The 22,295-nt window shown below is 40.2% G+C and overlaps 1 protein-coding gene across 1 annotated transcript in view; it reads left to right on the top strand.

The window, feature by feature from the left end:
* The window catches only part of SRFBP1 (serum response factor binding protein 1), a 118,438-nt gene that overhangs the window by 71,903 nt on the left and 24,240 nt on the right, over positions 1-22,295 (top strand). The window contains exon 4 of the mRNA XM_067568800.1: positions 18,753-18,824. Within this exon, the coding sequence (XP_067424901.1) occupies positions 18,753-18,824 (72 nt within the window). The remainder of the gene's footprint in view (positions 1-18,752; positions 18,825-22,295) is intronic.

Genomic DNA, 22,295 nt, shown 5'->3' with positions numbered 1-22,295 from the left:
GAAGCGTTTAGCCTGTTAGACATGATGCAGTGTAAGTAACAAACTATGATTTGGGGGAGAAACAAAAGAGTTGCTCAAAGGAAGGACAAGGGTTACAGTAATAACAGAGTGGTTACTGTGCTTTGGCAAGTTCATGTCTTGATCCATTTAAATTCCAGATAATTAATTTACAAGTTCTGTTTCATTCCCCCCTCCCCCCCAATTTAAAAAAAGGTTGGGGGGAGAATCTGGGGGCTGAAAAAATAGCATTATTGCAATGTTAATGATGGCAAAAGCAGAATCAAGGTTGAAAGTTCAACCTTAGCTGCTCCTTGTGCAGGGAATAACAAGTATTTTGGGTTATTAAACCATGGTGTTTAAATGTATAATTACTATGCAAATCTCCATTTTTATGTTACTTAAGTTTTGAGTGTTTAACAGTGTGACATTAAGCTATATTTATGCATTTAATTTGAATTCAAAGGAGGAAATTCACCTTCCAAACTATTGAAACCCTTTGATGGAGGCTGCACTTTGGGAAAAGGAATGGCCAGAGCAGCTTTGCAGCTGGGCCCTTGCACCTCCCTGTGTATTTCAAAGAGGATCATTAGGACAGTGTTACATGTAAGTTTGCCTGAATGTGTTACATTCTTCTAAAGAATTATTAGTACTAATATTACTATAGTGCATAGGAGCCCTATTCATGGATCAGCACCCCATTTTGCTGGGCACTGTACAAATACAGAACAAAAGGATGGTGATTATAATTCTTGTATTGCACTGATAAGAATATCTTGTATTCAGCAATGTGAGGGTAAATATTTGATCATTTATATAGACAGAAAGTCGCATAAGGGCTTTGAGAGCAGTGATTAAAATGTACAATGCTAATTTAAATTGATCCCAGCAGAAAGTAGTCTTCTCTATTGAGGGGAAAAAGGCACAGACGAAAACCAGGTTATTTTAAAACCTGCTGTCCCTCTGTGGAGTCACAGGGACTGTTACTAAAATAGATATGGCTTGGCAAGTATAGAGCTGCTGAAGTCTGGATTTTTATTCCCCTGTCTTTCCCCTAAATGCCATTCCTATTTATACATTGCTCCAATTCTGCAGTAATATGCAGTTGGTTAAAGTGAGAGTTGAGAATTGGGTGATATCACATGACTGAACATTATCTTAATGTAAATCTTTCAGGCTATTACTGCTGCCTTTTTCACTTGTACCTTTTTATGTAAAATGTTAAAAGAATCCCAATTCTAAGTAAGAATTTGGAGTCACCAGGCTATCAAATTCAAATTTGCTTTGTTAAGATGTAAACTATACTTTATTTGAATAAACCACTTTGCAGTATTTTGAAAGATAAAGATAAATTTTGTTGTCACATCTGGTAAAACAGTTTTTCAGAAATAGTGTGGGTACTTTTTTTTATTATTGTTACAATAGAACCTTAATGCGATTCCCATCTGTAGAAATTCATGTAGATTTGGATTACAATAGCTATAACAGGATTTGAATTTGTAAATCATGCCATGACAAAATGTTTTTCTGCTACTTCAGATATACCATCCCAGACCGATGTCACGTTCTCCTTTTCTCCTGATGATCAGGCGAGCAACTGGCCATTAAGACAATAGACTGTTATTGGCACCAAGCTCCTTGGAAACAGGGCTCAACAGTTGAACCCAACCAATGTCCCTATTGTAGGTTTAGTTTCTAACTGGAAAATATTAAACCGTTTATATGGACTTTAGCTGGATTATTTTACTGAACTGTATGTCCAGCCCTACTTGGAACTTTTTCCCTTAGATTGCCAGTGTACACTCTGCCTTTTTGTAGGACAACACATGCCCCAGTATGGTAACATGTTGCAAATCTCAGTCATAAATTACTTCTGCTCTTAATTAACTAAATTTCCAACTTTTTTCAGATGAGAGAGAAATGAGGAATCAAATTAATCGTGACATTAATATATCCAGCCATAAATGGTTACAAATGGGCACTTCAGGAAACTGTGCCTGAAAATAGTCCTTCCCTACTAAGACCTCTACAGAATCTAAACATATTGACAAGTTTGCGGACGACACTAAGCTGGGGGGAGTGGTAGATACCCTGCAAGGTAGGGATAGGATACAGAGTGACCTAAACAAACTGGAGGATTGGGCCAAAAGAAATCTAATGAGGTTCAACAAGGACAAGTGCAGAGTCCTCCACTTAGGAAGGAAGAATCCCATGCACAGCTATAGACTGGGGACCGACGATCTGGGCAGCAGCTCTGCAGAAAAGGACCTGGGGGTAACGGTGGATAAAAAGCTGGATATGAGTCAGCAGTGTGCCCTGGTTGTCAAGAAGGCTAATGGAATATTGGGCTGCATTAGGAGGGGCATTGCCAGCAGGTCACGGGAAGTGATTATTCCCCTCTATTCGGCATTGGTGAGGCCGCATTTAGAATACTGTGTCCAGTTTTGGGCCCCCCACTACAAAAAAGATGTGGACAATTTGGAGAGAGTGCAGCGGAGGGCAACCAAAATGATTAGGGGGCTGGAGCACAGGACTTATGAGGAGAGGCTGAGGGAACTGGGCTTGTTTAGTCTGCAAAAGAGAAGAGTGAGGGGGGATTTGATAGCGGCTTTTAACTACCTGAAAGGGGGTTCCAGGGAGGATGGGGCTAGGCTGTTCTCGGTGGTGGCAGATGACAGAACAAGGAGCAACGGTCTCAAGTTGCAGGGGGAGGTCTAGGTTGGACATTAGGAAAAAGTTTTTTACTAGGAGGGTGGTGAAGCATTGGAATGGGTTACCTAGGGAGGTGGTGGAATCTCCATCCTTACAGGTTTTTAAGCTGAGGCTTGACAAAGCCCTGGTTGGGATGATATAGCTGAGGTTAGTCCTGCTTTGAGCAGGGGGTTGGACTAGATGACCTCCTGAGGTCCCTTCCAACTCTAATATTCTATGATTCTATGATTCTATGACAGGAAATCAGATTGAACAACTAGAAAAAATTCAAGTTCGTACATTTGTGGAAAATTAATCTGAAGCACAGAAATATAATTAGGTCTTTTTAGGTATTATTGCTTTCTAAGCACAATAGTGGACAGCTATTTACATACAAACTTGTAATGCTACATGGTGGCAAAAAATTCAGTACGCTTTCAAATTGCATTCAGTCATGTCACCTAACAGTCTAATCAAAGGCTCCTATGTGACATTAGTGAGACTTGACTTAGAATATTCCATATAGTTCTGGACAATGCACTACTGTCTATCTATGTTCTAATATTGTCACTCATCATCTCAGTATCAGAGTTCCTCAAAATATCAGAAGAGTATTGCCTTTATCAAAGGGAATTTTAGGGTGGATCAAGAAAAATGATTAAGGGACTAGATTGGTTGATTGAAGAGGGAAGACATATACCATGGACGATTAGAGGATGTAGTTGATAACTTATGAGTATTTGAAGGATGTAAATCCCAAGTAGGGAGAACGATTAAGTAGTATATTGGAATATAAGTAGTACTAATGGAATATCCAGCCAAAATTTGTTTGGTTTTATCAGGCAGAATTTCCTAGTAGTGAGGACTCTTAGACTTTGTAATTGTCTCCAAAGGGAAGTGTTGACACACCTTTCCTTTGAGTCATCTAAAACTGTGCTGGAGAATATAGCTAAGACTGCTTTGGCATAGAGATGTTCATCTCTAATTTGTATGGTTACCTAGTCTGACAGGTTGTTTTGGTTTTGTTCGTTAGTTTTTCCCATTTGAAGCTACTTAATGAAAAACATTCTACATATAAGTTGTATTCTCTTCAGGTTAGGGACTGTCTTTCTTCACTCACGGCGGCAATTTCGGCGCCAGCGGATCGATTCTTCAAGATTGATTGAACGGAAGTGAAGACCTGCTCAATCGATCCGGAAGTTGACTGAATAAATCCACCCCTGGAAAAAGATTAACACTGCGTCGACAGGAGGGCATTTCCTCTCGGTGCAGTGTAGTGGGGATGCCACGCAAATTAGAATTTAGGAAGTTGACGGGAGATACACAAGCTACTCTGTGTAGCTTGTGTATTGCTTGTCGACTGCCACCAAATCTTGTGGCAAGTGTAGATCAGGCCTTCATCTGTGTTTGGAAATCACTCCATACTCTGTAGACTGCATTGCATTTAAAGTAATAATAAATGATTATCTGAAGTTAAAATTTCAAGTGCCATTTCTGCTTGGTAGGTTGACGTTCAAGACTGATTTCTGGTTTCCTAACTAAGACTATGCCCACTTTAAATATATTTTGTTATTACAGCATGTGTCCTTATGCTAGATATCACAACCTTTTCAGATTCAAATATTACTTATTTTAAAGTGTGTGTTTAAAATAATTTGATTGCTAAATATGCACATTAAATAAACATTTCATTTTGCTTTCTAACATCAAAATCTGCTTTGTTTTAACTTTTGGTGACACCAGTCTTTGACTCCTGTCACTGATCTCTTTAATGAAATTGATTTTTTTTTTCCTCACTATGCACTGAAAAAATCTACTTTCATGTAGCATCCAGCTTGTTAACTGGATAAATGAATTGGCAAGCAGGTGATATGCTGGAGAAAAATTGGGTTGGTGAAAGGTTACACAAGAAATGAAAATAAAAAACAAAGAAAGAGAGAGGATTTTGTAAAAATCAAAAGATATAAGGATTATCAGGGAGAGAAAGGTATTGAATTATAATGGGAAAATGAGTGTGGATTATTTAAATTTAATGGGGAAATTATCTTTCTGTAGATAAAACATGCAAAACTAACATTTTCTTTTTAAAATATTTTTAAAATGCTACTGCTTGTGAAAGGTGCCAAATTGATGCCACCAGAAACTGAAGTCTTCTGTTTATACATAGTGAGTACAAGCTTCCCTACACTCCTGATGAAGTGCTTGGACCCTGTCCCGGAAGAGAGCACTTTTCAGAATGAGAGAAAAATATGCTTTCTATGCCAGTTTCATCCTTCGCTTCTGTATTGAGGTTGCCAATAAGGAAGCCAGCTTTCGGTTCTTTAACTATTTGTCTACATGGATCCAATTCTTAATGCATATGCACATAAGATAGGAATAGTTTGGCCAGCAGTGTCCATTGGAGTCGTGCCTGCACCCTCAATGTTCTTGCCGCCTCCTCACAAATCAGAGGGCAGAAAGGATGGGAGGAAGCCCAAACATTGCTCAAGTTCTTGCTGCCTGTAGCAACAAAATGAGAACCCTTGCAGTGTCTGCTTGCTTCTCTGAAATCAAGTTATAATTCGTGATTAGATAGTGTTGTTAGATAAGTACTTACCTCTTAGTTTGCCTATTGACTTTAACAAAAAAGAGAGAGGTTTTACTACTTTTTACTAATTTTTCATAGTTAAGCCCAGAGCTCCCTATCCCAGCTCCTGGGACTCAAGCCATTATTGTGGAAGCTGAATTTTCAGGGTTTAAGACATTCCTGTCTGATGCTTCTATGCCACTCAGTGATGAGCACTCTAAGTACCTGTTTTTGTAGGTAAAAGGGCATATCCCTGACCATTAGTCAGGTGGTCGGTAGTATATCCCTATTGCTATATTCTTATTCAAGCATGGAATTGCTATCCATAGAGATTCTATTGTACAGTTTGGTTCATTTAAGATGTTTACTTCCTTTGACTCTATGCTTTTTTTCACATATAGTGCCACTCCCCCACCAGTATGACCTATTCTGTCCTGATATTTTTGTACCCTGGAATTACTATGTCCCATTGATAATCCTCATTCCACTAAGTTTCTGTGGTGCCTGTCATATCAATATTCTCATTAAATACAAGTCACTAAGTTCACCCACCTTAGTATTCAGACTTCTAACGTTTGTATTTAAGCACTTTAAAAAATTGTCACTTTTTAGTTGTTTGCTCTTATGTGATGTAATTGAATGAGACTCTTTCATTTGACTGTTCCTCATCAGATCCTACTCATATTTTATCATCTTCCATCCTCTCCTTATCCTCGCCTCCTTACTAGGATATAGAGAATCTCCGTTAATAGATCCCCTCCTAAGGGAAGTCTCTGTCCGAACCACATGCTCCTTTTTACCTGTCTGCTTTCCCTCAGCCCTTAATTTAAAAATTGCTCTACAATCTTTTTAATTTTACATGCCAGCAGTCCGGTTCCATTTTGGTTTAGGTGGAGCCCATCCTTCCTGTATAGGCTCCCCCTTTCCTAAAAGGTTCCCCAGTTCCTAATAAATCTAAACCCCATCTCCCTTCACCATTGTCTCCTCCACACATTGAGACCTTGCTGTTCTGCCTGTCCAACTGGTCCTGTGCATGGAACTGGAAACACTTAAGAGAATGCTACCATGGAGGTCCTGGACTTCAGTCCCTTACCTAGCAGCCTACATTTGGCCTCCAGAACCTCTCTCCTGTCCTTTCCGATGTCATTGGTACCTACATGTACCACAACCACCGGCTCCTCCCCAGCATTACACATAAGTCTGTCTGTACGTCTTAAGAGATCTTCAGCCTTCACACCCAGCCTGCAAGTCACCATTTGGTTCTCCCGGTCATTGCAAACCCAACTATCTATGTTTCTAATGACCGAATCCCCCATTACTCTTACCTGTCTTTTCCTAATGATTGGTGTTCTCTCCCCCAGAAGTATTCTCAGTGCGTGAGGTTACCATGGCATCATATGAAAGGAAGATCCCAGCGATGGGATCATTTCCCTCTGCTCCAATTTGATGTTCTCCTTCCCTGAGACTTTCATCCTCCTCAGCAGTACAGAGGCTGTCAGACCAGGCTTGGGACCATTCTGCTATGTCCTGGAAAGTCTCATATATGTACCTCTGTCTCCCTTAGCTTCTCCACATCAGCCACTCTGGTCTCCAAAGCCTTTACGCAGTCTCTGAGGACCAGGAGCTTCTTTCACCAAATGCACACATACATAACCCGTCCATGAGGCAGTTAATTATACATGCTGCATTCAGTGCAGATAGCCCCCACTCTGTTGCTGGATTTCTGCCTGCACTTTCTTTTTACTCCTGCAGCTCTTTCCTTTATTGTTGTTTTGCTTTTATCAGGGACTGTTTATTGTCTTAGTTTAAAGAATTTTAATGAAGTGTACCTAGCCCTCCCACTCTCCTATTCCTCCTCTAAACTCCCTCGCAAAACTCCCTTGTTAGCTGCTCCTGTTCACTCTTAAAAATAGTTCGGTGAGACTTAAATTGTTGCTGCTGGAAAAGTCCATGAAGCCTTCCTTTTCTCACTCAGACTTTAAGATCAGAAGGGACCAATATGATCATCTAGTCTGATCTCCTGTACAACTCAGGCCACAGAACTTCACCCACCCACTCCTGTAATAGACCGCTAACCTATGGCTGAGTTATTGAAGTCCTCAAATCATGCTTTAAAGACCTCAAAGTACAGAGAATCCTCCGGCAAGTGACCTGTGCCCCATGCTGCAGAGGAAGGTGAAAAGCCCCCAGGGCCTCTGCCAATCTGTCCAGGGGGAAAATTCCTTCCCAACCCGAAATATGGTGATCAGCTAAACCCTGAGCATGAAGGCAAGACTCACCAGCCAAATACCTGGAAAGAATTCTCTGTAGTAACTTAGAACCCACCCCATCTAATATCCCATCACAGGCCACTGGGCATACTTACCACTAGTAGTCAAAGATCAATTAATTGCCAAATTAGGCTGTCCCATCATACCATCCCCTCCATAAACTTACCAAGCTCAGTCTTGAAGCCAGATAGGTTTTTTGTCCCCACTGCTCCCCTTGGAAGGTTACTCCAGAACTTTGCTCTATTGATGGTTAGAAACCTTTGTCTAATTTCAAGTCTAAACTTCCTGATGGCCAGTTTATATCCATTTGTTCTTGTGTCCACATTGGTGGTGAATTTAAATAATTCCTCTCCCTTTCTGATATTTATCTCTCTGATATATTTATAGAGAGCAATCATATATCTCCCCTCAACCTTCTTTTGGTTAGGCTAAACAAGCCAAGCTCTTTGAGTCTCCTCTCATAAGGTAGGTTTTCCATTCCTTGGATGATCCTAGTAGCCCTTCTCTGCACTTGTTTCCAGTTTGAATTCATCTTCCTTAAACATGGGGGAACTGCACAATATTCCAGATGAGGTCTCAGCAGTGCCTTGTATAATGGTACTAACACCTCTCTATCTCTACTGGAAATACCTAGCCTGATGCAGCCTAGGACCCCATTAGCTTTTTTCACAGCCACATTACATTGGCGGCTCATAGTCATCCTGTGATCAACCAATATGTGCAGGTCCTTCTCCTCCTCTGTCACTTCCAACTGATGTGTCCCCAGCTTATAGCCAAAATACTTTAGTCCCTAAATGCATGACCTTGCACTTCCCATTATTAAATTTCATCCTATTTCTATTACTCCAGTTTACAAGGTCATCCAGATCTTCTTATATGATATCCTGATCCTGCTCTGTATTGGCAATACCTCCCAATTTTGTGTCATCCACAAACTTTATTAGCACATTCCCACTTTTTGTGCCAAGGTCAGTAATAAAAAGGTTAAATAAGATTGGTCCCAAGACCGATCCCTGAGTAACTCCACTAGTAACCTCCCTCCAGCCTGACACCTTTCAGTATGACCCATTGTAGTCTCCCCTTTAACCAGTTTGTTACCCACCTTTCTATTTTCATATTAATCCCCATCTTTTCCAATTTAACTGATAATTCCCCATGTGGGACCATATCAAATGCCTTACTGAAATCTAGGTAAATTAGATCAACTGCATTCCCTTTGTCTGAAAAGCCTGTTATCTTCTCAAAAAAAAGAGATTGGTCTGGCATGATCTACCTTTTGTAAAGTCATGTTGTATTTTATCCCAATTACCATTAACCTCGATGTCCTTAACTACTTTCTCTTTCAAAATTTGTTCCAAGATCTTGCATACTACCAAGATCAAACTAACAGGACTATAGTTACCTGGATCACTTTTTTCCGTTTCTTAAAAATAGGAACCACATTAGCAATTCTTCAGTCATACAGTAGAGCCCCTGAGTTTACAGATTAATTAAAAATCCTTGCTAATGGGCTTGCAATTTCATGTGCTAGTTCTTTTAATGTTCTTGAATTAAGCTGTATCTCGGATGTGGTAATTCCTGCTTCCATCTTCTCATTCCCATTAGCCACCCTACCACTATCCCCAAGCTCTTATTAGCCTCATTAAAAATGGAGGCAAAGTGTATGTTTATATATGGGGCCATGCCTAGATTATCCTTAACCTCCACCCTATCCTCACTGCTTAGCGGTCCCACTTCTTCCTTTGTTTTCTTCTTCTTTATATAGCTATAGAGCCTTTTACTATTTATTTTTAATTCCCTTTGCAAGGTCCAACTCTACTTGGCTTTTAGCATTTCTCACTTTATCCCTGCATGTTCTGATCTCCAAGAGGTAGCTTTCCTTGCTGATCTCTCCCATCTTCCACTCCTTGTAGGATTTCTGCTTTCTCTTAATCACCTGTCTGAGATGCTTGCTCATCCAGCTTGGTCTACAACTCTTGCATTTTTCCCCCTTCCTTGAATCCTATGAATTTTTCCCCCTTCATTGGGATTCATGCTTCAGATAGTTCCTGCAACTTTGACTTGAAGTAATTCCAAGGCTCCTCCACCTTTAGATCCATGAGTTCTTCAGTCCAGTCCACTTCTCTAACTAAGTCCCTTAAGTTTTTAAAGTTAGCCCTTTTGAAATCAAAGACTCTAGTCACAGATCTATTTTTGTTTATCCTTCCATTTAGTTTGACCTGAATTAGCTCATGGTCGCTTGAACCAAGTTTGTCCCCTACAACCAGGTCTTCTATGAGGTCCTCACTACTCACCAATATCACATCTAAAATGGCATCATCTTTTCTTGGTTCAGTAACTATATGGTGAAAGAATCCATCAGCTATCACGGCCATGCAAATCTGGGCCCTATTGTTATTACTAGCATCTGTCCTCCAGTCTATATCTGGGAAGTTAGTGTCCCATAATCACACATTTCCCAATAGTATTTACTTCATTACAAACATTAAAAAGATCTCTGTCCATATCCAAATTGGATCCTGGTGGTCTGTAGCACACCCCAAGCACTATCCCAGGGGAAGCTCTAGTAGCTTTCTTTCCCAATGTGATTTTCGCCCAGACAGACTCTTATTTACTCCATCACTTCTAATTTCTTTACAGTCTATCTCATTATTAATATACCATGCTACTCCACCACCTTTGCCTTTATTTCTGTCGTTCCTAAACAGAATATACCTTTCAATTCCTGTACTCCAGTCGTGACTACTATTCCACAATGTTTCTGTTATCCCTATATCTGGTTTCACTTTCTCTACCAGAGTACTAGTTCTTCCATTTTGGTGTAAAAACATTTTAATTTTTGCTGTTTGGCTTCGCTCACATTCCTTATTTAATTTGACACAATTGTTCTACCCCCAGTATCGCCTATTAGACTGGTATCTACCCTTTCTCTAAATGTCCATTCTCCTACCCACTGCTGTCCTTTCTTACTACTTTTTCCTTCCTCTTAATGTTAAAATCAGGTGCAGAGATTACCCAAACATCTCCCAACCATCTCCCCCAAATTCCTAGTTTAAAAGTCTCTTAATCAGTTGTGCCAACCTCCATCCTAGAAGTCCATTTCCCTCCCTACTCAGGTGAAGTCCATCCCAAGAGAACAGTCCTCTGTCCATGAATGACTCTGTGGCCCCACATCCCAAAACCCTCCTTATAGCACCACTGCCTGAGCCATCCATTGATCGTCATAATCCTGTCACACCTTTGTTCTCCTCTAGGGACAGGCAGAATCCAACTGAAGATCACCTAGGCCTTTGTTTCCTTAAGAGTCTTCCCCAAGCTGGCATAGTCTCCTTTGATACGTTCCAACGAGAATCTAGCTGTATCATTTGTTCTTACATGAAGGACAATCGGTGGATTCTTTCCCACTCCCGTTAGGATCCTCTTCAGCCTCAGGTCCACATCCCATATCTTAGCACCCAGCACATCCTTCTGTTTTCCGGATCAGCCCTGGTTACAGGCCTGTGTGTTCTTCTCAGTAGGGAGCCCCAATCATGGTAGACCTGCTTTTTCCTGGTGATGGTGAGATTCTCCAGCCTATCCCCTGTTCTTTTCAGCTGCAAGTTGTCTTGTCTTCTATTCTCCCTTGCAATCCTCTGCAACCCATCCTTTATCCTCCTGGGGCTCTTTCTTACTGGTATCTCTATTGGCTCATCCATTGTTTGTATAGGACAAAGAGAAACCTGCTTTGGCATTGGATAACTGTGGCTCAGCTTCCGGCTCACATGCTGCCTCCTCTCTTAAACTCCAGACAGCTACTGCTTCAGTAATTTCTGAGCAAGGAAGAAAAGAGTACCACTCCTGTGGAGGATCAGATTGTAGGTCATTCTCACCAATCCTAAGCAAGGGACTTAAGTCTCAGGCGTCATCTACCAAGAGTCACAGCTCAAAGTCCTATACTGGTGCACCAACATCAAAGAGCAAAGCGTCACTGATGGCTATTTTAATCAACAAATGCCACACTACTTCCAGTACAATGCCAAAGCTATGCACATCAGCACCACCTTTGACATCCACCACTTCACCCCCGATACCGATCATAACCTTCACAGTACTACTGTGCACTGGATGTCTCAGCACCACGTATTCAGGCACCAAAGCCTTTTACTGTACCAGCTGATCTATTCATAGTTCCAGTACCAGAGTCTCCTCTATTGCAGTGCTTAAAGGATTTGATCTCCAAGCTGCTATGGGGAAAGCTAAATGTCAAAAGCTTGATGGAGTAAGAGCATTATCATATTACCCAAAAAACAAAATCATTGAGGAATACGCCTGGAATGTTTATGCTTTGTTGACAGCATTAAGGTCAGGCAGTATCCTTACAGGGGTTATCAGAATAGGTTTCCAACCTTACAAGAGCATGTTACAAGTTAGCCAGGTTAGATCCACCATATTATAGCTTATTCCTCTAGTGCATAGTTTCTCAACCTGTGGTACGCGTACTCCTGGGGATACGCAAGACAAAGGCAGGGGGTACCTGGGGAAAAAGAGTAAAGGGAGGTGGGCGGCAGCTGCTGACTTTTGGGGAAGCCGGGCGGCAGCAGCCCACTTCCCACCTGCTTCCAGCTTCTGGAGAAGGTTGGCAGCAGCCCCTGCTTCCCGCCTGGTCACAGCTCCCAGCTTTTGGGGAAGCCAGGCAGCAGCCACTACAGTTCTGGGAAGCCGAGTGGCAGCCTCCTGCTTCCCGTCCGGTCCTAGCTGGGAGGCAGGCGGCAGCCGCCAGCTTTTGGGGAAGGCATGTGGTAGCTGGCCACTTCCCGCCCGGTCACAGCTCCCAACTGGGAGCCCGGTGGCAACCTCCTGCATCTCATGAGCTGGCCTTACAGCTGGGTAGCAGCCACCCACACCCCAGCTCTGAGCCAAGGGACAGCCTCCCATGCCCCGGCTTGAAGATGGGCAGCAGCTGCCTGCCCACATCCCTGGGTTCCAGCCAGCATGGAAGTCTCCTGTGCCCCAGCTTGGATTGGGTGGCAGTCGCCCAGCTCCCAGGTTGGCAGCCAGGCAGCAGCCCCCCTCCCTGGCTCAAAGCCCAGTGCCTAGAAAACTTGAGAGCTGCAGATTTTACCAGTTACCCTCTTTTCCTGTCTCTCTCTCTCACCCACCCTTCTTCCCTGTCTCTCTCTCACCCTTTCCTCCTCTCAAATCTATGGCAAAAAATTTGGCATGGCGCTTTATATTCCCCAGCATTGTCATGCGGCTCAAAGCCTCCTAGCTTTGGCCAACATCACCTCTAGCCCAGGTACATACATGAGTTGCGCACCCCTGGTGTAAAGGTGGTAACTACCCACACTTGATCTGACATCTGTCATATCACGGCCGTATATACTCTGCCTTCCTTCCAACATATGGCTCACATTAGTCTGTAAATATAAAATCCTGTGGAAAATTGAGTGTTGGGGTACTTATTAAAATCTTCAGAAGTTAGGGGGTACTTGCTACTTAAAAGGTTGAGAAACCCTGCTCTAGAGCACAGACAGCTTCAGCTGCATATTTGAAGAATGTCCCTATTTTCAAAATTTGTAGGGCAGCTACATTGAGCTCTGTCCAGACTTTTACAGAGCACTATTCTTTAGTGGAGGTTTTCAGGTTGGAAGCCTGTTTTGGTAGGGCTGTCTCTACAGTGATTGTTTTAGTAGGATGCCTAAAACCCACCTCCAAGCAAACAGGTAACTGCTTGTTAGTCACCAAGAGTGGGATCCAAGTGGACAGATACTTGAAGAAAGAATGGTTACTTACTAATGACAATGGTTGTCATTCTCCAAGACCTTTTGTGCACATAGATCTCATGATCTGGCGCCCCCTCCTGGCTACTACAGAGTCCTACTCCTCTAGGATTCTAAGCTGGTGAAAGAACTGAGGGATTACTGGCCCCCCCACCCCCCTGCCCTTAATGCCCTTAGGTGAGGAGGTGCGAGGACTCCTAGGGTTCAGGCTTGGCCCCAATGGACCCTGCTGGCCCAAATAATCCTATCTCTTGCACATGGGGTGCATGCACATTGAGTGGTATCCCCATGGAGAGCACATCTTGAAGAATCACAATTACTGTAAGGTAAATAACCATTACTTTATTGAAGCAATTGTGCTCGTCAGTTTTGTGAGGTGGGCACCTATCCACTTTAAACTAGGATCAGCAACTCATTTCACGTAGACCGCTGAGCTATCATTTGATGGTACTGAATTGGGCTCTATATTATATTACCAGTATAAATAACCAGCAAGTCCAAATGTAAAATATTTTTTAAACTCTGAAACGTTTTTCACAAAACTGATTTTATAATTGGGATGAAAATTTTTAGCCTTTTTTTTTTTTTTTTTTTTTTTTTTTTTTTTTTTTTTTTTTTTTTAAAGACTTCATCAACTGTGGATAGAGAAACCAGCATGCCAATTTTGCAGTCTGTTGAATTGAACTCCACCCATAGGATTAGTGCTTTTTAGGTTTTGTTGGTTTTTTTAAAAAGCAGAATTAATCTACTTTTGTAGATAGTGGCACCAATATCTGTACTGCCACATTGCTTAGAATGCCATGCTGTGTGTATTGTATCAAGTGTCAAAGAACAAGCCTTTATAGTGTGCTCTGAAAGGATCAAACTTGGAAGTGACATTTTGTAGTATTTGCTGAGGCAGTGTTATCAGAGAATTCTGAACCTGTTAAAACTATTGCTAGTGTATGGAAAATATATATTGATGGGAAAAGAACTCTCTTGAGTTTTGGAATAGGCTTTACTGACTATTTCTGTCAGGAAACCAACATTATGACAAGACTGTTATCAATTTAATTTGAACCCAAAGTATGGTTTTACAAAATCTTAAGTATGAATATAAACATGAATATGAATAGAAATGTTTCCTTGTGTTAAATTTCAGTGTAATAGTGTTTTTAAACTTTTCTGAATGTTGTGAACCCAAAGGACATCATAGTAACTATAAGGTTAGAAGGGACCGCAAGGGTCATCTAGTCTAACCCCCTGCCAAGATGCAGGATTTGTTGTGTCTAAAGCATCCAACACAGATGCTATCCAGCCTTCTTTTGAAAACTTCTAGTGAAGGAGCTTCCACCACATCATTTTAGAACATTAATGGAATGTTGTTTTGTGTTTTCAAGAATCAGAAAAATGAAATTAACAAGAAAATTGAAATTAAACTAACTGGTCAATTTTTCATGGTCCAGGTGAATGAAATTCCAAATATAAACTATTCAGCTTTATTTGTCTAAAAATATGTCTGCAAAAGTCAGAGTCCAGGTCAAATGGCTGTGGTTCATGCTATGGAGCTAAAAATAGCAGTGTAGATGTTCCTGCTCTGAAACATACCCCCTTGCCAGGCATCTAAGCCTGGGCTTCAGCCTGTGTAGGAATGCCTGCACTGCTATTTTCAGCCTCATAACACAAACCCAAGTCAGTTGACCTGGGCTCTGAGAGTTATTGCCACGGGTGGGTTTGTTGGTTAGTTGTTTTTTGCAATGTAGGGAACCCTTTATGACACTACCTTAACAGTTCCTTGACTTTAAAAAAAGAAAAGATGCAAATTTCCATCATTTGAGCAGCCATAAGAGTCACTATTACAAAACTGTTCTTAGAATTATCATTTTTATCATGTGTTTGACTGTGGCATATTTGTTTTTTGGCAAGCACCCAAAAGCATGCTGACTGCTGCACAAAATATGAAGAGACAGTCCCTTCCCCAAAATTGTTACGGTCTAAATAGGCAAGTCAAACAATAATATACAGGTAAAATATTGCAATCTATGTTAGGTACACATCTTGTCAGTTACATCACTTTTTTTTGGTTGTTTTGTTCAAACCATCCTTCCTCTTCCCAAAAGGCAGGTGCCCCAGCCTTTTGCACCACCATGAGTATGACTTCGTGTTACCTGCCCACCTCACAGTCAATCAGATATTACCCTTAATGTAGGCCTGGCTTGACATGAGTGAGGCCTCATTTCTTAGGAGACAGGATTAGGGAAGTGAATGAATCAGCAGGCTAGAAACAGAACGTCTGTACTAGCTAAAATAAGGGAAAACAACCAGGAAATAATTTACAATGGACAAGAAAATAATGGAGAAGCTAGGCCTGGAACCTAAGATAAGGTAAAGGGTAAATCGTTCACAGACAGTGCGTGCTGTACAGGGATCAGTTTCTACGAAGTGACCAAATCAATCCCAAAACATTTAATGCAATGTATAGTAAATACTATGTAATGATTCAATGTATCTAAAGGCAGAGATTTGCTGTGCAACTTTGGGTGTGTAGTATTCCCTATGCCCACTCCCTACCCTTGAGTCTGATCAACTCAGTGTAGCTTTGCCGTATGCCAAATAAATGAGACTAGAGTCGAATTTGGAGAACGAAGTGGAAGAGGTCTAGGGGGAGCCCCAACACATACTAGTGCAATTATGTTAAGATGGAGAGGCTCCTGAGGGTGGAAGCAGGAGAGCGCCTGGCTTCACTGCTCCTGTTCTTTGGTAATTTCTGCTGTTTCATGCACTCTGGCCTTCCATGGAGAGTTGGGGAGTGGATGTTTGGGGGGGTAGTGGGAAAGGTCTGCATGAGCTCATCTGACTTTAGTCTCTCTGGCCCCTCCTCCCCCCTCACAAAAATGGGTTAAGTGGAGGCTGCCTTCTCCACTGGCTCCCTTGGAGTAAGAGCAGAGGCCTGCAACAACTCTGCTGCCACTAATTTTTGTTGGCTTCTGCTGTCTTTTCCACTCTTCCTCGATGTGTATGAGAAGAAGGGGAAGAACGCTACTTCTCTGGAATTTATGCAGTTTTTTCCACACCCCTATGCTAACTCATTTTAAATTGATTTTACTTGCAATGTTTGATAGTTTTACCATAGTAATAAGGATTATACCATTAATTCCTGGTATAAATTCCCTTTGCAATTTGCATTATGGCTTTGTCCTCCAGTTAGTGTATTTCAATTCCAAAGATACACAAAAATCCATTCCTAAAATATCTGGGGGGTTTTCTAAATCATTTAGCATGGGGAAGCAGCATTGTCTAGTGGACTGTGCACGGAGTCAGAACTCTTAATTTGTAGCCCAGTGACTTACTGTAGGCACATCACTTAACCACTCTGTCCTAGTTTTCCCATCTGTGTAATATTTGAAAAGTCATGGAAAACTGAATCCTAGAGAGTCTAGAAGTGAAAAAGACCTGTTAGATCATCCAGTCCATCTACCTGCCGATGCAAGATTGTTTCCTATTGTACATTTACTATTGTGTTTTCAATCTGGTTTTAAATGTGCCGAGTGATTGAGTGTCTTCCAGAACCTCTGAGCAATGATTTTAGAAGTTCATGGATTTCACTGTCAGGAGGTTTTTCCTAAGATTCACATCAGATGTATTTTCCCTATCTTAATTTCATCCCATTACTCTTGGTTATACTTGACTATGCTGCAGCTGTTATTTATTAATTATTGTAAAGCACACATTTTACACAACACTTTTACAACATAGATAAGACACATTCCATGCCTAGAAGAGCTAACAAGCTAAATAAGATGGGCACAGGACAACATGTTGGGAGAAGAAAAGGTGTATGGCTTATTAATTATAAAGAAGGAGGAACTGCCTAGAAAGGTGAGTTTTAAGGAGGGATTTCAGGAAGAAGCATGAGAATCACTGGCGGATGAGCACACGCAGACTGTCCTAGGTGTGGGGAGCAGCATGATAAAATGTACGAAACTGAAAGTAGGAAAAAGCGACTAAGTGGAATGTAAAGTGAAAGGACTAGAATGCTTATTGGAGGTTAAGCAGGGGGAAATGAGGACTGAGATCATGAATGGTTATGTAGATGAGGATGAGGACCCACTCTCCTTAATGTTTACACTTTTCAAATATTTATATATAGACTATCATATCATCACATAGCAAGGTGTGCCTATTGGCACTTAATCTTTGCACATAAATCAACTACTCTAGACCACTGATTGCTCTGGTTTTTATGAATTCCTTCCCTGGAATTTTTCTTCTAGTGAGGTATTCATATTTGAACACAGTGTTCTAGCTGTGGGTACAACACAGACACAGGGGCTGCTATCTCTTTGCTACGCAACATAATGCTTCTGCATACACAGTCCAAAATTGCATTGGTCTTTTTGCTGCCATATCACATTGCAAACACAGGTCTAATATACACTTCCTTGTCCCACTCTTCCTTGTGCTTCTCCCACCTTTCTGCCTCTTTGAATATCTATTTTATGAATTATTTTCCTCAAACATTAGCACCACCAGAAACACAGCAGAACCTGGTGATGAGTAGCCCAGAGCCCAACTGGCAATTTCTTCCTTTACCAGTCTTATAAGTGACTTGCATTAGATTTTTTTAAAACTATAGAGATGTAGGAAGTCATTTCGTCCTCATGTAATCTAGTAATATAAACTCTCTTTTAAAATGGGCATATAGCAACGGTTAGTCTATAATGTAATTTATTTTCTTCAATGCCCATAAAAAAGCCCAAAAACTAAGCCAATATAAACTCTAAAATAGCTATTGAATATGTACAGTTGCTAAGATTAATAAGGATTTTAGAATTCTTTTTAATACATACAATATCTTTCCCAAATTGTGGTCATAGTTAGCAGCATCTTTAGAAAAGTATATTTTAAACTATGCAGGATTCTCCCTTTTGGAGTGAGAATCCTGCATAGATGATAGTTTCAAAGAAGCAGAATTACGGGTAAGTAATTTTCCCTTTCAACCTCAATTTCAGGGTTGTAATGAAACCTATATATTTACGCTGGAAAATCTCAATGTGTTTTGAGTCTCTGGTAAATGGGCCTTTCTAAACCTCCCATAGTCTATTTTTAAGTGACAAATTCAGGCAATTGAGTGTTTCTAAAAATAATATTCTGATCCTGCTGATTGTACTCAAAATTCCCACTGGCGTCAGTATAATCGGGTACTGTTGTGATATATATGATATAAATAAACAGATTAGAAAGAATCAGGTTGTAAATATGGCAAAGAGTATGGCAACATTTTGGAAGTAAATGCAGTAAAATTATCTGTAAATCCAAATAAATATTGGTGTCTATGCCATCTTTGAAGGACTGATCCTATTCTTCTTCAAATTATTGGGAGTAGTCAAAGTTTACTAAGCCTTTCTAAGATCTGCCTTCTGCATAAACATTATTATGATGTACTGTTATTACACATGTCTGAGAAGAGTAAACATTTTTCTTCCACAGGAAATAAAACCGGATCAAGTAACCAAACTTGCTCTTGGGAGAGAGATTAATTTTGAGCAAGTCTGCAAAAAGGTATGACTTTTTATCATAGAATGATCATTGGGACACATGCAACTGTGGGTATGTGTATTTACCCACATGACCTACTTGTGAACAAAGTTTTTTTTTCATTTTTTAAAGTATGTTTCTAACCCATTTGGCTGCACGGAGAAAAGTCCAAATATGAACAGAGTATAACAGACGTCATGGTGTCTGCAGACAGCTGAAAATAATGACTGAGTGGTGCGCTGTCTGTTCCCTATTAATCTCATTGGTGTATCACCTCTAAAGCCAGATAATATTTAATTGTCAACATTAACTATTCCATTGTTGATGTTTTTAGCAGATAAAATCTATATGAGGGTAGTAATAGGTCATTCTGTTAGGAAGGAAATTGAGATGCACAGACAAGATCATGGGAGAGAAATGGAGAAGGAAGAGAAACAAACTAAGGGTAGGAATAACAGAGCCCTAAACAGGAGCATATTTTCCCACTGAGTAATGCTGAATGTTACAAAAAGGCATCAAATCAATAATAGGTAAAAGTTTGTTATATATTACATATTTTTCTTTTGATCTCTGACATCAGTGGACTTTTCACTGAGGATCATGTGGACTATGAAGTCTGGAATTTATATTTGAGACCATAATTGAACATGGAAGGAATTCAGTCATCTCTTCTGAATGGGTTTGTATACACGCAGGGTTTAGTGATGTCTGGTACAGCTGAAGTTTCTCCAGCCGCAGTAGTCTGTGCAGCACAAGCAAAGGAGATTCCAAACTTGGGGCAAAATCAGATTAATCCTCAACTCAGAGAGCAGTGTAGCAATACCCTCGTGGGATGGAATTAGCAAGTCTAGAATGGCACAAGACCTATAGGTATTCCTCTCTGTAGTCTTCTCTTCCGTTCCTTCATGCTAGGGCTGGAAAAGAGGGTAAATGAAGGGTTGGGGGATTGCTGGTAAGGAGTGGATTGGAAGTGCCTGGGATTGGCAAGGAGTTTCCTGGCAGGAGGAGAGCAGGAGACAAGTTGGTTGCTGGGATGAAGGGAATATGGAACTGGGATTGAAGTGTTTCCTGGTGTGGAGGGATTCGAAAGAGCAAGGCATTTTGATGCCAATTTCTGTAGCTTAATAGCATTGTTAAGAGTCCAGCAGCATCCAGTTTCTCATTCTGTGATTAAATTCTTGAAAAATACAAAAGCCCAGAAATAAAGCAGCTGGCATTAACTTGGAGAAATTCACTGTCACGGTTCGGTTTTTATTACCTAAAAAGAATGTGGAAATAGCACTCTTAATCTTACTAGTCAGATAATCTCTCCTGTCTATTCCTTATTTTTCTTCGATTATGAACCTGAAGCAAACAAGCAATGAAAGCTTTAAGTGCCTTGAAATTCCAGGGGCCTTGACGATAGCTATTTTCCCCCAAAATAATTATATTCGAATTTTCATAGACATGGCTGATGTTTTTGTATTTACATAAAGTAGGCTTTTTATCATAATCCTTGGAACCATTTAAAACAGACATGTTTATGAAGCTACCTTTTTAGAATTGTTCTAAGGATTTTTATAACACACCTCATCTGCTATTAAGCTATTATTTTCTATTTTGCAGCTTCCCAAAAGTATTTATTTTAAACTTGCTCCTTTATAATGACTGCAGTCACAAGAACTAGTAAAGAGGGGTTCACCATTGTTTTAAAATAATTAAACTCTAATTCCTTCTCTCTCTACTATTTTTCCCTTATTTTTTATATTTCTTAGGTATTTTTTCTTTCCTCTTTAATCCCTAATAATGTTCTATAGGTCAGCTAAAATATATAGTATATTGTTTACCTTTTCATTCACTTGAATATCAAAATACCTGAAACAAAATATCCTGTAGCAGTTTTCCTTTTCAGAATAGGTTTGTTTTAATTAATAAAAAGCAATCTGTTTTTAATTCATAGTGGAATTGATTAATATTAGTTTTGCATAGTGGACACAGTCATTTGTTGCTAATTCCTTCTACCTACTGAGATTTCATGATCCATTACTACCTTTTTCCATAGGCATAAATTTCTATTTGGAAAGAGTTTATATATATTTCAAGTACTGACAGAAAAAGAAATTGTATGTGATAGGAATATGGCAAGTCACATTTTAAAAATTATAGTTCTATGATTTAGCTGCTTTTAAATTAGTCTACATATTTTTACACATGTAGTCACTAGTATGGCAGATAATAATCTTTATCTACTGTAAATCTAATATTCTTATTTTTCTGTATTGTGATAGCACTTAGCCTCCAAGCCCCTTGTACTAGATTCTGTACAAACACAAAGCAGAGAGCCAGACCCTGCAGTAAAGAGCTTACAATATTAATATAAGACAAGACACAAAAGGTGAATACTTCATGTTTGTGGGTAGATCTACACTCAGAAATTTCTTAACTATTTTTCAGTAATTGTGCAGCTGCACCTGTGCTACCAACAGAATAACCTGTAATGTAGACCCCGGGTTAGGTGACGAAGTGATAAAAATGTCTCCATGCATTTACAGTACAATTTATACTGTTGGTTGCACTGGTGCAGCTGTACAAGTACTGAAAAATAAGGCATAAATTTTCTAGCACTGACATTGTCTTTTAAGTGCCGATTTTGTGTTGCAAAACATGTATATTTGTCAGCCAAAGATAAGATTCTAAATAATGCAGAGACCAGATCTGTTGTGGAAGAACCATTTTTTACAAATACACTTTTCTGACCCTGATTGCATTTTTAAAGTTCTTATTGGAGATGTGCCAAAACTGGGATGGCATCCCTACTTTATTATGAGTTTCACAAGCAGGAAATGGGACCAAAGTCCAGGACTCTCAATTATACTTCAATGGTGTGGAAATGAAAATCCTCCTCAGTACAATTTGAGAATTTACAAACACTAGGGATTTCCAAAAAAGGTGTGGCTGGTTCAGTCCTTTATTTTAAATTCCAAACCTTGAAGAAATTTTCATGTCCAAGAACATGTACTTTGTGGCATCATAGAATTGAAGGAAAGAGTTGAGTTAAGCACAAGACTTTCTTCCCTCTCTCAATCTCCACAAATGATATTTCGATGAAGAAGCAGTAACTTTAGAATTTCCCTTATGAGAAGGGCAGAGGGCAACTCAGATTTTTGTCATGGGCCTAAATTAGCATTTTGTGTATGAAAATAGAGGTGAGGTAGCAATGAAAATGTGGTTACATTTTAATTGCACTCATTAATGATTTCCTGCTGTCAGTGGATATAGAGGGTTGATATCCATTCTCATCTTCATAGATCTCTCTGTGGCATTCAGTGCTGATGACCATGAGATGTTGTGTCATCTGAGAGCAGTGACAGGGATTCACATCACACATGTTCACTTTGATTAATGTGCTACTGGAATACACTAAAATGGTTTGAGTCATTTCTGGATGGATGCACCCAATGACTAGTGATGGGAAACTCTACTTCCACTACTATATTCTGCTCATTTCTGGAGTCC

Source organism: Emydura macquarii, unplaced genomic scaffold (genome assembly GCF_026122565.2).
Source record: "Emydura macquarii macquarii isolate MOO-44397 ecotype Brisbane River unplaced genomic scaffold, CSIRO-AGI_Emac_v2 contig_2897, whole genome shotgun sequence".
Taxonomy (NCBI): Eukaryota; Metazoa; Chordata; order Testudines; family Chelidae; genus Emydura; species Emydura macquarii.
Note: the sequence above shows the minus strand (reverse complement) of the source record. Positions and strands in the feature narration are given on the sequence as shown.